The following is a 16,477-nucleotide window of genomic DNA, read 5'->3' as shown; positions in this document are numbered from 1 at the left end:
ACAGTGGGTCAGGGTTCCTTTCTCGCCAATACTTGCTAACTCTTACTTTTTTGATGATAACCATCTTAGTAGGTATGAAGTGATAGTTCATTGTGGTTTTGATTTGCACTTCTCTGATGAATAGTGATGTTGAACACCTTTTCATGTACCTGTTTGCCATCTGTATGTCCTCTTTGGAAAAATGTCTATTCATATACTTTGTCCATTTTTAAATTAGATTGTTTGGTTTTTTTGCTGTTGTATGTGCTCTTTATATATTTTGGATATTAACCCCTTATATATAATTAGCAAATATTTTCTCCCATTCTATAAGTTGCTTTTTAGTTTTGTTGATGGTTTCCTTTGCTGTACAGAAGCTTTTTAGTTTGGTGTAGTCCCACTTGTTTATTTTTACTTTTGTTGCTTATGCTTTTGGTATCATATCCAAAAAAATCATCACCAAGACTGATGTCAAGGAACTTACTGTCTATTTTTTCTTCTAGGAGTTTTATGGTTTCAGGTCATGTGTTTAAGTCTTTAATTCATTTCCAGTTAATTTTTGTGAGTGTTGTAAGATAGAGGTCCAGTTTCATTCTTTTGCATGTGGTTATCCAGTTTTCCCAACACCATTTATGGAAAAGACTGTCTTTTCCCCATTGTATATTCTTGGCTCCCTTGTCATAAATTAACTGACCATATATGTGTGGGTTTACTTCTGGGCTCTGGATTCAGTTCCATTTGTCTAGGCATCTGTTTTTATGCCAGTCCCATACTGATTTGATTACTATAGCTTTGTAATATAGCTTGAAATCAGGACATGTGATGCCTCCAGCTTTGTTCTTCTTTCTCAGGGTTGCTTGGCTATCGGGACTCTTTTGTGCTTCCATACAAGTTTTTGAATTGTTTGTTTTATTTCTGTGAAAAATGCCATGGGAATTCTAATAGGAGTATATGAAATCCACAAATAGCTTTGGGTGCTGTGGACATTTTAACAATATTAATTCTTCTGATCCATGAACACAGGATATCTTCCATTTATCTGTGTCTTCAATTTCTCTTATCAATGTCTTGTAATTTTCAGCATACAGATCTTTCTCTTCCTAGGTTAAACCTATTCCTAAGTATTTTGTTGTTTTTGGTGCTATTGTAAATGGGATAGTTTTCTTCTTTTTCAGATGTTTTGTTGTTAGTGTATTTTAAAAAAACTGATTTCTGTATGTGAATTTTGTATGTGGAACTTAATTCATTGATTAGTTCTAACAGATTTTGGTGGAGTCTTTAGGATTTTCTATGTATAAGATTGTATCATCTGCAAACAAGGAGAATTTTACTTCTTCCTTTCCAATTTGGATACCTTTTATTTCTTTTTATTGCCTGATTGCTTGGGCCAGGACTTCCAGTACTATGTTGAATAGAAATGGTGAGAATGGGCACTCTTGTCATTTGCCTGATCTTAGAGGAAAAGTGTTTAACCTCTTGCCATTGAGTATGATGTTGGCTGTGGGTTTGTCATATGTGGCCCTTATTGTGAGGTATGTTCCTTATATCCAATTTGCTGAGAGTTTTTATTATGAATGTATGTTGAATTTTGTCAAATGCTTTTTCTGCCTGTATTGAGAGGATCATGTAATTTTTATCCTTCATTCTATTAATGTGGTGTATGGCACTAATTGATTTGTATATGTTGAACCATCCTTACATCTCAGAGATAAATCCCACTTGATCATGGTATGTGATTCTTTTAATGTGCTGTTGAATTTGGCTTGCTAGAATTTTGTTGAGAATTTTTGCATTTATGTTCATCAGGGAAATTGGCCTTTAGTTTTCTTGTAGTGCCCTTACCTGGCATTGGTATCAGGGTAATAAAAATTGGTGTTAATTCTTCTTTAAATGTGTGGTAGATTTAATACCTGTGTCTATTTTGATGGCCTTTGGCTCTTCCAGGACTATGCTCATTACAGGGATCATGAGGTGTCTTGCTGGTCTCTGTCACAAGGCTGATGACAAAGAGAAGGCATCTTGCCAATAACCCAGCATCCTGCTGAGTTTAAATTGCAACTTGAGCCTTTTGAGGTTGTGACTGGAGGGGAAATGGAACTTCCTGGTTCATAGGGAGAGGTTCCAAAAGTTTTTCTGGCTCCTTTTGATGACTAACAGCAAATGTAAATGAGTCAGAAAGAAGTATATCACATTTCTCAAATAATACATATGAATCTGGGCATACACATGGAAGAGTTTTGGGAAAATGAAGGCTGATCTTTATTTTTTGTTGTTGTCTTTCAGACACTAGCAATATCAATAGACATAATCCTAAGCACTAGACCAGATTTTTCTATTTCCAGTTTTCCTGCTGGGTTGAGTAAATAAACAGATGGAGTGAAATCTTCAAAGTGAAACACAGAGAATGTGACAAAGGGGACTGTTGACTACAGAACACTAGGGGAGGATGGGGATGGCTGAAATGAGAGAAAGGAGAATTTGGGGTAAGGAAGCATTGCCAAAATGTCCAGGGGAGGCACCAGGCTCTGGACCTCTGGCCAGCCCCATCAGAGGCCAATGGAGAGAGATGCCTAAAGCAGAAGTGGAGAGAGCGAATGTCACAACCAAGCTCTGAGAGATCTGGAGAGCATAAGACCGTGCTTTGAAATGATTCTGAATTAAAGTGGTTCCATGAATCCCTTTTTCACCAGAGTGGCGTCACTTCCATGGAATATTGGTTCAGGGGGCACCCCAGAGTTGGGAAGTATGACAGTTTCCTCAGTGATGGCAGGGAGACTTTTATGAGGCATCTAGCAGCTTTGATTGAAAAGAACGGGTTAAGGAGAGGAAGAAAAATGGCAGATGTCTCATGGGGTTCAGAGGTCTTATTCCAATGCACTTATGAGACACCCTCATTAAATCTGCCTGAGGAAATTTTAGGAAAAGTAGGGGAACTTCAGGTCTCATAGTAAATGGGATCCAACAGGAAAAACAGATCAGGGGATGAACAAAAGGGCCTTGCAGCTTTTTATGAATTAGCTACGTGAGGGAGTCCCTCTACTCATTTTAGTAACTTTGTTTCTATGTGCAGATGGATTCACATTTATTATTCAAATACATTACCTACAGGCCCATTGGCTAAAGTCACGTCATTACTGGTTTCAGTCTACATAACTATTGCCCCTACTGGGGTCACTGCTCCCTATCTGCATTCACCTCTGCTACGGCAAGTTTCCAGTCCTCTCTGCTGCTATGTGCCAACTCACGCATTGCTCCCACCATTCCTTTCCCCATGCAAATTCTCCTGCTATTTTCCCCCAGGCTGCCTTTGCTCTTTGCCCTCATTCTCACTCTGGTCTATTCTCAACATTAATGACTTCTCCCTGCATTCTGGGACATTACCTTTCTATGCTGCCTGTCCACACTTTAAGGCTCTTTTCACCACCAGAAGATACCATCATTTTCTTTAGGATTACAGCTTCCTCTGTTGGTATACTTCTGTTTTAACGGTGTTGGATCAGGTTCTCATTTGGACTAGGACTGGGATGAAAGGGGTGATGTTGCTGTATACACTATGGTGGTAATTATGCCCTATAGTCCTTTCAGCATCTTGGAGATCATGTCATGTGATGGATCTGTCTTTGTGGCAGGGGAGATAAACCCATTTTATCAGGTTCTTCTTTTTATTGATCATAGCACTGCCTTCACACCTGTCTTTGTACTTATGATGGGTGGGCTCTGAAGGTTACTGCACTAAAGGGGGAGTCCCTGACCAGTCCCTTCAGCTTGGTATGTTGCAGAAAGGTGGAAGGTAAGGGAATTAAGAATTCAGATACACATTTTATAGATTCCTTTCTCTGGACCAAAATCCTAGAAGAGAGGTATATTGATAAATTAAGGAAAAAGCCAAAGCAGAGGGAGTTTTTCCTGCTTCTTATTTGGGACTCTAAAAGCAGAGAACCTTTTAGGGACCTCTTACCCTGACATAGGATGGCCATATTAGTGTAAAAATGGTAGCATGACATGGTTGGGTAGACAGCAGAACTGAGTTGGTAGGTGTGAATATTTTTTGGATTTTGTGTAACATTAAAGTGATCCAGAAGTTGCTTCAGGCTGCATGAGGGATAAGGAAGGAGCTGACTTGGATTTTTAGCATATCTGGTATTGTAGGGAGAGCCAGGGTGACCTACGTGCAGACGTTGCAGGGTAGACTCTAGAGAGGGGCTCGATGAAGGATTTGACTGAGATGTAGAGGGTTGTGCTGCTACAGGAAGAGCCTCAGTGGGGCTGAGCCAGACAGGGAGGTCCTCTGGGTCCCAACCAAGCCAAGAGATGAGATCACTAGTTCTCTAGCTGTAGACCTTACCAAATACCAGGGCGGGTCCAGAGGACACCACTGCATAAATCCAAGACTCCTTCTCTCTTTCCATGTAGGGAAGAGATACAAGGAGAAAGGGGAGGAAGAAACGTGGCAGGAAATTGATCTTTGAATGACTGAATAATTACCTGAAATGAAACTCTCTTCAGATTAGCAACATTAATTTTTCTCTTCTAACCAGTGGAGGTGATTCTAATCTAAGCTAGATTAGATCGGTCTATTTTCTTGGATTTGAGAATTCATATGTAAATGTTTCTCCTTCTCTCTGCACACACAAACACACATACACACACTTTGTAAATATATAGATATAGGTTATATAAATATATATTTATGTATTTAACACTGGGTCTTGATCAAATATCAAATAAAACATAAGATAGAATCATTCCAAGTAATTAAAAAGCATCAAAAATTTAATTGTTTTATTATCTCTTGAACCTCCTCATGTTCTTTTATCTGTTATTATTTGTCCTAGACGCTTTCCTCAAAATCTCAGACACATCTGAACTCCTTCTACCACATTCAAACACTTTCAAATCTTATCGTTTCTCTCCTGATAGGTTTCACACATCTCCCCTGTTCTCTCTTTACCAATTGTTACTGTTGTTGTTCAGACCTTCATGACTTTCCCAGACTCCTGGAATAGCCTCCTGTCTGCATGCCATGCCTCCCCATCTTTTGACACCCGACATCTGTCGATTTGATAAAGAATGTATCTGATCATATCACTTGCCTTCTCTAAGAAAATTAAATGACTTCCCATTGATTGAAGAATGGTCCACCCACTCAGGCTTTTCATAACCCAGCTAGAGCTCACATTTCAAACCTTTCTTCCCATCCTCCACCTCATTCTCAGTCTCCATCATGACTTGCTATTTTCTGAACTCATTTCGACCTTGTCATCTCTAACTCAAATGGTATCTCTTTCCCAAGGATTCCCTTAAACTCTGTCCCGTGTCTGCTGTTGTACCTTGTGCTGCTGCATAGACATAGTCTGTGCCATAATGTGTGTGACCGATGGGCTTCCTTTTTAGATTGAGAGTCCCTAGAAAACTGGGACTCCATTGCTAATGATCCCATTCGTTAATTAAGTTTGCATCCTCTACCTAACGCAATGGACTGAGCCCAGCGTATTTAATAAATGCATGTAAGAGTGCTTCGTAAACAACAAAGTGCTATGTGAATAGTAATCACTTTATTATTATTTGTTAAACTGAGTTGAATTTACTTTTAAGAATCTCACCCTCCTCTGGAAAAATGACTTCCCATCAGTGGAAATTCTCAAATAACTGATACGATGTCTCAAGATACTGTAGGCAGATATATCCTTGGAGGAGAAGGCAGAAGGGATCCTTGGTTTTGAAATCTCTTTCCTTCATGGGCATGCCTCAGAGGGCCAGCCTTGTCCAATGCTCCCTTTGTATCTCTCTGTGTCTTTATTCGCCTCATGCTAAAAAACCGCAAACATTACTGGAAATTTCCCCATCAGGGAAGATCTAAGAAGTGGCACTGTAATAAGCTCTGGGGAGCTGGCCCTGGGCACAGGTTCTACCAGTGCTTGCCTTACATGTGAGGCCAAGCATCTCTCTGCTGACCCTTGGACAGTAGACATGCTATGAATATCATCATGCCGGGCATTTCCTGATACAGGGATTATTTCCATCTCTAGGAATTCCACAAATGTTCTCAGAAGCCTTTGGGACATTTAAGTTTTAAAAATAAACCTTTATAACTCAACACAAGTATCCTAGAAATCCATGTGTCAGCCCTTTTCCTTGAAAATACCTGTAGGTCCTGCTATCACTTGCATGAAACAGGAAGGGGAAAGACCGTAAGGTAGATCACATGTTCATAAGTAAAAATGCCCTCAAAATGTAGCCATGCAGAAACTGGCACAACCATATTAAAAGAGGGGAGGAAAAGGAATGAAAAAGAATGGGAAGGAGGGAGGGAGGAAGAAAGGAACGAAGGATGAAAGGAGGGAAGGAAGGAGGGAGGGAGGGAGGGAGGAAGGGAAGAATAAAAGAAGAAGAAAGGGAAGAAAAGAAAATGAAAGAAAAAGAAATGAACTCCTGGAAGCTGTTACCCATCACTTGGGCAGGTATTTGTGGATCTAGTTTTTGAAGCAACAAATTAGCCAAGATCAATTATCTAGGTCAGCCTCTGGAGTGTCCCTATGGAGGAAGAAATATCCCAAATGGGACTGGAGTAAGAGATTAAAAAAAAAAAGATTTTCCCCAGTGAAAGATATTGTGGAATAGTGCCAACTCTCTCCTCTCCTGGAGCAATGCAATTGTGAAAATCCATCCTACCTGCTATACTGATGGTGGCTGCAGCCTTTGCAGTACTGAATTTCTCTCCATGCTTATTAGTAGCTATGCATGTGTAGAGTCCTGGCTTGGTGATAAACAGCTGCAGTCTTGAGTCAATGACTCGGTCTTTCACACTTTCTTGAATGGATCCAGAAGAAACCTGGTGGAGTCAGGGGGAAAAAGAAGATAGAATTAGGTCAAGGATTTCTAATATGCTGTATCAGTTGCCTGGAAAGAAAAACGATAAGGATTACGATCAAAAGGCATGTGGTAGATTGCAAAACTTGCCAACAACTTTTCTCTCCATATGCCCATGAGCTTGCAATGTGACTTTGTTGCTCTTCCCTCAAGAGGTGGCATCTTTCTCCATGCTTTGAATCTTGATTGGCTTGTGACATGTTTTAGAAAGACACAGAGACTTACACAGTTTTTGCACATTGTGGCTTGCTTTCTTGTTGCTCTTAGACCTCCTGTGAACAAGCCAAAGCTAGCCTGCTGGAGGATGAGGCACATATAGCCCAGTCATCCTCACTGATCCAGCTGGGAGCCAATAATATCACCCAGATATACGAGTAAGGCCATTCTAGACCAATCAGCTCGCAGTCAACCTGCCAATCACAGGAGCTAGATCAGCAAGAGCAGGCAATCCTAGCCCAAATCAGCAAAACCATCCGGTTGACCCACAGACTTGTGAGCAGTAGCAAATGGTTATTGTTTTAAGCCATTAGGCTTTGGGATGTCTGTGATACAACAATAGATAACTAATGCAAAGTAGGAAAGGATATACTGTGTGAATCCTCCAAGGTATGTCTCTCTGTCTTGAAGATAGAGTCAATTACGAGAGGTTATAGAGTTTTGGGCTTATTTTCATAATTCCTGTTCAGTTCCCCATAAATGCACATCAAATAGCTAATGGTTATCAGGAGAAAATGGTTGTAAAGCCATTCTGTTTCTGCCTCATTACTTAAATCAGGAAGTCAAATGTCCTCAAAGAGCCAGGCTATCAATGCCGTATTAGCACATAATTGACAGGTTAATTTATGTAAATGCTAATTAGCTGTCAGCATTCAACTCTGTGAGAAAGACAGCTGTCTAGCACATTCTATTGGGCTGCAGAGTTCCAATTTACACCCTAGTTTGTCTGATCCCAAAGCCTGTGCTTTTCATCATTATGCTTTAGTGCCTTCCCTAGTCCTAGAAAACAGAATAGAGTTATTAGAAAACAAGAACAGTAATAACAACCTCAAATCAACCATGAACAAAACAAATGTCTGACTTAAATGTCATTGTTAAAGTGGTGGCACTTCTTAAACTGGTGATTCTTTCTTCACTATTTTCTTAAGCACTCTACCATCTTTCCAATAATTATTGTTTAATTATCGTTGCTTATATGAGGGGAAAATGCTGGTTTGAGGGAAGTGTGAATGGAATGACAATCAAGGAATTAGCTGATGGTTTTACCATAACCTTATCTTGGAGGAGTAGGGATGAGTACCATGGTGGCCTTGAAAGAGATCTTTCTTTCTAGAAGAGAATGAAAAACTTGGAGCCAGTTATTTTACTGTTTCACATGAGGGAAGATTTCACAGTTAGACCAGCAAGGCGGAGGGAAGCCCTGAGGTGAGACCAACTTTCCATCCTTCTGCTGCCAGGTGGCTGGCTGGCCCCAGAACCCAGCACTCTCTGTAGCGACTAGGCAGTGAAAGTTTGTTCACTTAGCTTCTTTGTCTTTTTATTCTTTACCTGCGCTATTAGTCTCCTTATGAGAAACACTGGTTTATGTGAGCATCAATTTACCTTAACTGGGGAAACGTCCCAGGTCAGATCAAGTATTGTGGCATTTTCCCCAGATAAGCAGCCTGGACTCTATGAGAAATTGACAAGGCAGAGAGAAAAATATCTTTAAGAGACATACATGCAGTTGGGAATTCAAACCGAATTCATCATTATCATATTTATCAGAGGTGCACGTTCTTATGGATTTGCGTGTCCAAGTTAGATGGAAAGGATTGAACAATTTGAAATATAATTTTTTAAAAAGTTTATTGGAGTATAGTTGATTTACAATGTTCTGTTAGTTTCCGGTGTATAGCAAAGTGATTCAGTTATACATATGTTCATTCTTTTTCAGATTCTTTTCCCATATTATTACAGAATATTGATTAGAGTTCCCTGAGCTATATAGTAGGTGCTTGTTGGTGAAATACAATTTTGGACTCTCCCTGAATTTTAATACAAAGCAACAATGAGAAAAAAAGCTAAAGACCTCCAACCCCTGTCAGTCAGTATGCCTTATGCTCTCAGGATATTTTGTTTATAAATATAATCCCTTTCCAGTTTATATATGTGAAATCCGTAGAACCTTCCTCCTCTGCAAAGTTCGTTACCTCTTTCAAGAAGTAGGTCTGTACCGTCAGTGCCTGGGAGACAACTCAGAAACGAGTAATCCCCCAAATGCTGACTAAACTCCCACAATTTTCATGTTCACACCTAAGAAAGTCACTCCTCAAGGTCACTGAAAACAGCCTTGGGAGGAAAGAGAAGTGAGTTTTAAACCGCCTGACCTCTCTTCTCCTGGACATCATCCAGGTGCTGACGTAGTTCAACGAGTAGACCAGCAAGTCCTGAGGCTCATTGCCTGATTATGATGTGATTCCTAAGAGCTTTTCCTCCTGTTTCCAGAGGCCTGGCTTGATCCAGTTTGTGAGTCACGCACAGCAGGCCTTGTTAGTCATCGTTTGAATTTGTTTTTCTTTCTTCATGGAGCAGCCTGACCAACAGTTTAGTATTTTTGATGACCTAAAATTCAAAACAGCCCTTTGCCCTGCATTTTGATGGTTTTGTTCTTCAGGTTTAAAAGCTCAAAATGATGAGTTCAGCTTATTCCTGGGAGCTTTGACCAAGGTATGCCGAGGCGAAGCTGAGGACTTAACTGAGGTGACTCTATCTGGTATTACAGTAAATATGGTATTTCTCCAAGTCACCCAGGCATACTGATCTGAAAGAGCTGGATAAACAGCTCTCTGCTCTGTGTGTGGTATTGAGACAGTGACCTCAAATGAGGGCATCGAACAGGAACTCTATTAAATAGGCATATTAGTTCCCACCTGATTGAACGTATGTAAAAGCCTTCTGAGCGAGGCAATATAGGTGGAATATTTTTTACATATCGTTAATATATTAATAATGCTGTTTGGAGAGAATCTATCCCGAGTTATGGATAATCCCACAACTTCATCATGATTTGACCTCAACATAGAGAAACCTCTGAATGGTATTCTGGCTTCTATGACCTTGTCTTGCAAATAGTCCCATCTGGCTAGGATTGTCTCAGGGACCCTTAGGATGTGGCCCAATACGGTCCATGTTTAGGGAGTTGTAATAATGTCTGTCTATGCATCATAGAAAAAGGAACAATTGAGAAAATTTCCCATGCTGTTTTTGATCAACATAGCTATGAATATTGACCTCTTTTGATCTAGCTGCTGAAATATTCAACTTAATATATTCCACTTGATATATGTAATTGTCTTGGTTTACCCAGTTAGTGAGAGATGTTTCCAAAGCTTGTGTCCTTTAAACCAAAAAACTGCCTCTTAAAAATATGTATAGGGACATCCCTGGTGGCGCAGTGGTTGAGAGTCCGCCTGCCAATGCAGGGGACATGGGTTCGAGCCCTGGTCTGGGAAGATCCCACGTGCCGTGGAGCAACTAAGCCCGTGTGCCACAACTACTGATCCTGCGCTCTAGAGCCCACGAGCCACAACTACTGAGCCCTCGTGCCACAACTACTGGAGCCTGTGCACCTAGAGCCCATGCTCCGCAACAAGAGAAGCCACTGCAATGAGCAGCCTGCGCACCACAACGAAGAGTAGCCCCTGCTCGCCACAACTAGAGAGAGCCCGCATGCAGCAAGGAAGACCCAACGCAGCCAAAAATAAATAAACATATAAATTTTAAAAAATACGTATAATATATAGGTGAGCCTCCCTTTAAGGAAATTCAAAACCCACAATCTTCAGCACAGATGATTTGGCTATTTATTTTATAAAATTCTTCTAATAAGTTAAGATGATTCAACTTTTAACATATTTTAGGAACTATATTGATTGGACAAAGCAAGAGAGATGTGCAAATTTTCTACGTTTTTTATTTGAATGCCAAAATAATAAATAGATGGGTATAACTTTAAATAAATCTCTTTATCAAAATATAAGGATATTTTCTTTCAGAAAAGTAAACTCTGCTGTAGCCACGCCAAACTATTATTTCCAACGTTGTAAAACAAAAGTGATATTACTGCTCACTCTGAGTTCATCTAAGACAACAAATTTTCATGAAAAATGAATGATATTTCCATAGGAAGAAAGCAAAAGAATTCTTGATGGCTTTGGGGTAAGTTGCTTGCTTTTCTCTTGTTCTTTGGCTGTAATCATTCAGGGTTTTAGTTTTTGGCATGTTCATGGGGGGGGAGAAAAGGAGCATTCACATCTTTTAAAGTACTCCTACTTGGTAGTGTGTTATGAAGTTAGTTCACTGGCTTATAGTTAGTGAAAAGCCACAGTTCAAATTCTGTTTTATTCTGTGTCAAATAGCTCCCAACTCTGCATTTGTCTTAATCCCGCCCACCCAGAATGATACCAGGTCTGTGGCCCTTCCCTGTTCTCCTCAATAGACTTTTCTGGTTGGCTACTTGTCCCACATTAAATGCCTGCTGTTGCCTCCAGTTCCTGTGTTTTGCATCAGCACGGGGCAGTCATCTCGATTTCTATTTGGACTTGGATAGTAGCGCCAAGAACAAAACTTGGCTGTGACAAAGCGAGAGAGAGGCATGGACATATATACACTGCCAAATGTAAGGTAGATAGCTAGTGGGAAGCAGCCGCATAGCACAAGGAGATCAGCTCCGTGCTTTGTGATCGCCTGGAGGGGTGGGATAGGGAGGGTGGGAGGGAGGGAGACGCAAGAGGGAAGAGATATGGGAACATATGTATATGTATAACTGATTCACTTTGTTATAAGGCAGAAACTAACACACCATTGTAAAGCAATTATACTTTAATAAAGATGTAAAAAAAAAAAGAAAACTTGGCTGTAAGAATAACACTCTCTCTGACCATGAGAACTGCAGATGTCCTTTTGCTTTCTTCCTGGAAGAAAGTTACCATTCATTTATTTTATTCCTGTTTTAGAATCTCTGCCGAAGAATCCATTTTGCTTTCTGTTTTTTTGTGAATCACATCTTGAAAGATGAAGTTGGAGTCTCAATAAGACCAAAACTAACTCTAACCATTGGCTTTTTTTTTATTACTCCTCAACTCCAACAGAGAATAATCATATATGTTCCAGTTCTAAACTCGAAGGAGCCTTTTGAAAACACTGAATTTTTTAAAAGCCTATGTCTTTCCATTTTCTGTATTAACTGTTTTCACAGAGTTTAAGACAAATTAATAGTCATATTGTCAGTTACCCAGTTTTCTTAGGGCATCTCTTTACACTACTTGGAGAGGCTTAAGACAACTCCTACAGCTTCACAGAAAAGCCACAAAACATACTGCCAAATAAGATGTGAATTTTAAATGGCACCTAAAATTTAATTCGAGAGCTAAAGAAGAACAAGACTACAAGTTACTTTACTATAACAAGTTTAAGGCAGTCTAAGATTAGTAGTAGCCCCTGGTCCCTAGCAGAAACAAACAAAAATTCTCTGGAGAAAAGAACCTTTGTCTAGACCTCAAATTAATCTCTGACATTTTTTTTTCTCAAAACGATGAACAGCAGGTAGTCAAAGATAACTAGGCACACAAGGAAACAAAACACAATGAAAGAGTCACCAGGAAAACAGACGACAGAAACAGACCTACAATGGCACCCTGTCTCACTCAAATAAAGCCAAATTGTATCAATTGACCTATATAAGCCTGTAGGATCTACAACCCCTATGCACACCCCTTACCTCTTTCCTCTTTGCTCACTCACCTCTAGCCACACTGACCTACTTGCTGTTCCTCTGACATACCAGGTGCACCTTTATCTCAGTGACTTTGCCTGGTTATAATCCCCGCATTATCTACATAGCCTCCTCCTTCAGCTCTTTCAGATCTTTGCTCAAATATCTCCATCTTAATAAGGCTTCTCTGACCACTTTATTGAAAATGGAATCTTTCTCCCGAGATTGTATTTTCTCATTTTCCTGCTTTATTTTTCTCCATGGCATTTGACACTGTGCACATAGACTATAGATTCTCCCATCTGCTTATTTTATTGTTTGTTTTTCCCCATCACAATGTAAGCAAGTTGAGGGCAGGAAACTACCTGTTTTGGTTGTGCCTGTATCCACAATGTCTAGAATAATGCCTGATGCCCAGGAGATGCTCAATAATATTTGTAGAATGAATAAATGAATGTTTCTATGTAAAGTGCTTAGAACAGGGCCTCGTCATAGCAACCACATACTATATGTTAGTTATTGTTACCAGTATTAGAAAATTCTGTTGCACTAACAGACATGGGTTCTAATTCTGGATTACTTTTCATCAAAGTAGGCTCCAACAGTGGACTAATTCTTAAATTGATGAGTTTTGTGTGGGAAGGAATTAATACCACTTCCCTTTTACACAAAAGCATAAAGAATGAATTTGACTTTCTACTATCCCCATGATACAAGGAAAGAAGTAAACCTATGGAGTTCAGTCTCTAAGTCAGTGACTTCTAGGATGAAAATATTGGAAGGCTTTGAAAAATGGAGATGCAGGTAGGACCAATGACAGAGGTCAAGGTAACTCTACAAATAAGTGGTCTGCCCTGAAATTCACTACCAGTGCATCTTCCCCAGACAAGTTTCCATACAGTTGGCACTCACAGCGTTTCCATTTTCAATCCAGGTGATGGTGGGGACAGGGATGCCTGTTGCTGTACAGCGCAGGGTCACAAAGGAGCCAAAGGTGACATTGTGGGATTCAGGAGGCCGCAGGATTCTGGCAAAAACTGTTAGGAAAACAGAAGTGGTGAGTGACTCTCCTACAGGGAATAGTCAAGCTGGAGTGGTCTTTAAGAAATGCAAATCAAATCATGTTCTCCTGTGAAGGATCTTCCATGTTCCCTCTGTCTTAAGGGTAATATCAAATACTGTGCCCTGGCTTCTAAGCCATTTATGCTATGACCCTATGCTTTTCACCACTCCAGAATACACCAAGCTTGTTCCCAACTTAAGAGATGTCCATGCCATCCATCCTTCAGCCTAGAGCACTCATCCCATAGATCTTCATGTCGTGGTTTCCTTGTATCATCTAAGTCTCTGTTTAGGTGACACTTTCTCAGAAAGGGCCTCCTTGACCACCCAACGTAAAGTCTAACCTTCCCCCCATTTGCTTTTTCATCATCCTGTTTCATTGTCTTTATAGACCTTACCCCTATCTGAAGTTATTTATTTTTTTGTCTATTGTCTGTCTCCCCGCAGTAGACCGAGAGTCCTCAGCGACCAAAACCCTTGCCTGTTTTGTTCAGTACCTAGGAGAGTGCCTACCAAAGTAATAATATTTAATTGAATTAATGAAATAATTAATTAATGCTTTACCTCTTCAACAGTATCGTAGTGGGAGGACAGATAAAATCTGTCAGACTTTTCAGAGAGTGAGATGAGCATACAGGGTCAAAAAGAAAAGGAATATTTTAGACAAAAGTGGGCAGGAGAATGGGTGATTTATATTCTTTTCTGAGGCTGAATCCCCACTAACTAGGTAAGAGGAAGTTCTTTTGGTGTGAAAAGAAATTTTACCTTTAATTGAAGAGTGGAGATGAGGTTTAGAATGTACAATAAATTGAAGGGTCTAATCTTGGAAGAGACTTCAGAGATCAACTAGATTTCTCCTCTTATTAAATAGATGTAGAAACCAAAATCCCAGGTAATTTAAGTTTCTTCCCCAAAGTAATAAAACTGATGGGTGAGAAACCTGAGTTCAGCTCCTCTGACTTCAAATCCAGTGTTCTTTAAACCATTATGGAATCCTTTTAATTGCCCATTTACTGCAAACATGATTTTTTTTTTTTTTTTTGCTCTTGCCTTTTGTTTTCTGGGACTTAAAGACAGAACATAACATTAGACTATGAAATTCCAATTAACACCAGGCTTTGATGCTTAGTTCTTCTAAAACTGCGAAATTTGTGGAGTCTGTATTCGAAAGGAAAGTACAGAAGAGATAGTATATACTAGATAGGAGATGTACAGGCCAGGGCTAGATCAAATTCAGCTGTATTAGAAGTTACTCTGATTTTTGAATACCTTTTTAAAAGGGTTACATAATTCAAGGAGATATAGGAGGATATGATTTGTTTGACAGTTGTATGCTTTTTGCAAGTTCTAACTCCAGATTTGCAGGTTCAGATGAACTCACCTTTCTTTTTTTTTTTAGAGAGAGATGGCAATTGGACCTTGTATTTTCTGATCATATTTTAGAACATAATAAATTTGAGGAAAATATAAATTTTGTCCTTAACCACAAGAATCGAACACCCACAATCTATTGATCATCTTCTTTTTTTTAAACATCTTTATTGGAATATAATTGCTTTACACTGTTGTGTTAGTTTCTGCTGTATAACAAAGTGAATCAGCTATATGTATACATATATCCCCATATCCCCTCCCTCTTGAGCCTCCCTCCCACCCTCCCTATCCCACCCCTCTAGGTGGTCACAGAGCACCGAGCTGATCTCCCTGTGCTATGCGGCTGCTTCCCACTAGCTATCTGTTTTACATTTGGTAGTGTATATATGTCGATGCTACTCTCTCACTTTGTCCCAGCTTACCCTTTCCCCTCCCCCTGCCCTCAAGTCCATTTTCTACATCTGTGTCTTTATTCCTGTCCTGCCCCTAGGTTCATCAGAATCATTTGTTTTTTTAGATTCCATATATATGTGTTAGCATACGGTATTTGTTTTTCTCTTCCTGACTTACTTCACTCTGTATGACAGACTCTAGGTCCATCCACCTCAGTACAAATAACTCAATTTCGTTTCTTTTTATGGCTGAGTAATATTCCATTGTATATATGTGCCACATCTTCTTTATCCATTCATCTGTCGATGGACACTTAGGCTGCTTCCATGACCTGGCTATTGTAAATAGAGCTGCAGTGAACATTGGGGTGCATGTGTCTTTTTGAATTACGGTTTTCTCAGGGTATATGCCCAGTAGTGGTATTGCTGGGTCATATGGTAGTTCTATTTTTAGTTTTTTAAGGAAACTCCATACTGTTCTCCATGGTGTCTGTATCAATTTACATTCCCACCAACAGTGCAAGAGGGTTCCCTTTTCTCCACACCCTCCCCAGCATTTATTGTTTGTAGATTTTTTGATGATGGCCATTCTGACCAGTGTGAGGTGATACCTCATTGTGGTTTTCATTTGCATTTCTGACCTAAATAGACATTTCTCCAAAGATATACAGATTGCCAACAAACACATGAAAGAATGCTCAACATCACTGAACTCACCTTTCTATCTTTTGATATTGAGGACTCTAAGAGGTGGAATCTAGAAGAGCGTGCTAGAAATACACATGTTGGACCCTAAAGCCAGGAGAAAGAAAAAGGAAGGAAGGTGCCAACTTCAAGGCAAAAATTAAAAAAAAAAACAACAAAGTGGATTTAATGTTTAAAGGGAAGCTGAATTTTCCCCCTTGCCCCAAATAAACACAAAATTGAGCCTGATTTTAAGTAAGTCCTGGGGTCAAATTACCAATATACAGAAGAATAGAGGATTGAGGAACATGTTAAACAACATTATAAGGATAAAATTCAATCATATCCCAAATATAGACAATTG

General features: G+C 39.7%; 1 protein-coding gene across 1 annotated transcript in view; it reads right to left on the bottom strand.

Annotated features, from left to right (window-relative positions):
* The window catches only part of MUSK (muscle associated receptor tyrosine kinase), a 91,338-nt gene that overhangs the window by 21,744 nt on the left and 53,117 nt on the right, over positions 1–16,477 (bottom strand). Inside the window, exons 6-7 of the mRNA XM_022579076.3 lie at positions 13,514–13,638; positions 6,652–6,811 (exon numbers count right to left, since the gene is read on the bottom strand). Coding sequence (XP_022434784.2) covers positions 6,652–6,811; positions 13,514–13,638 — 285 coding nt within the window. The remainder of the gene's footprint in view (positions 1–6,651; positions 6,812–13,513; positions 13,639–16,477) is intronic.

This window comes from Delphinapterus leucas, chromosome 6, assembly GCF_059928025.1.
Source record: "Delphinapterus leucas isolate spDelLeu-1000000601 "Yukka" chromosome 6, BTC_Dleu_Yukka2, whole genome shotgun sequence".
NCBI classification, from domain to species: domain Eukaryota; kingdom Metazoa; phylum Chordata; class Mammalia; order Artiodactyla; family Monodontidae; genus Delphinapterus; species Delphinapterus leucas.
Note: the sequence above shows the minus strand (reverse complement) of the source record. Positions and strands in the feature narration are given on the sequence as shown.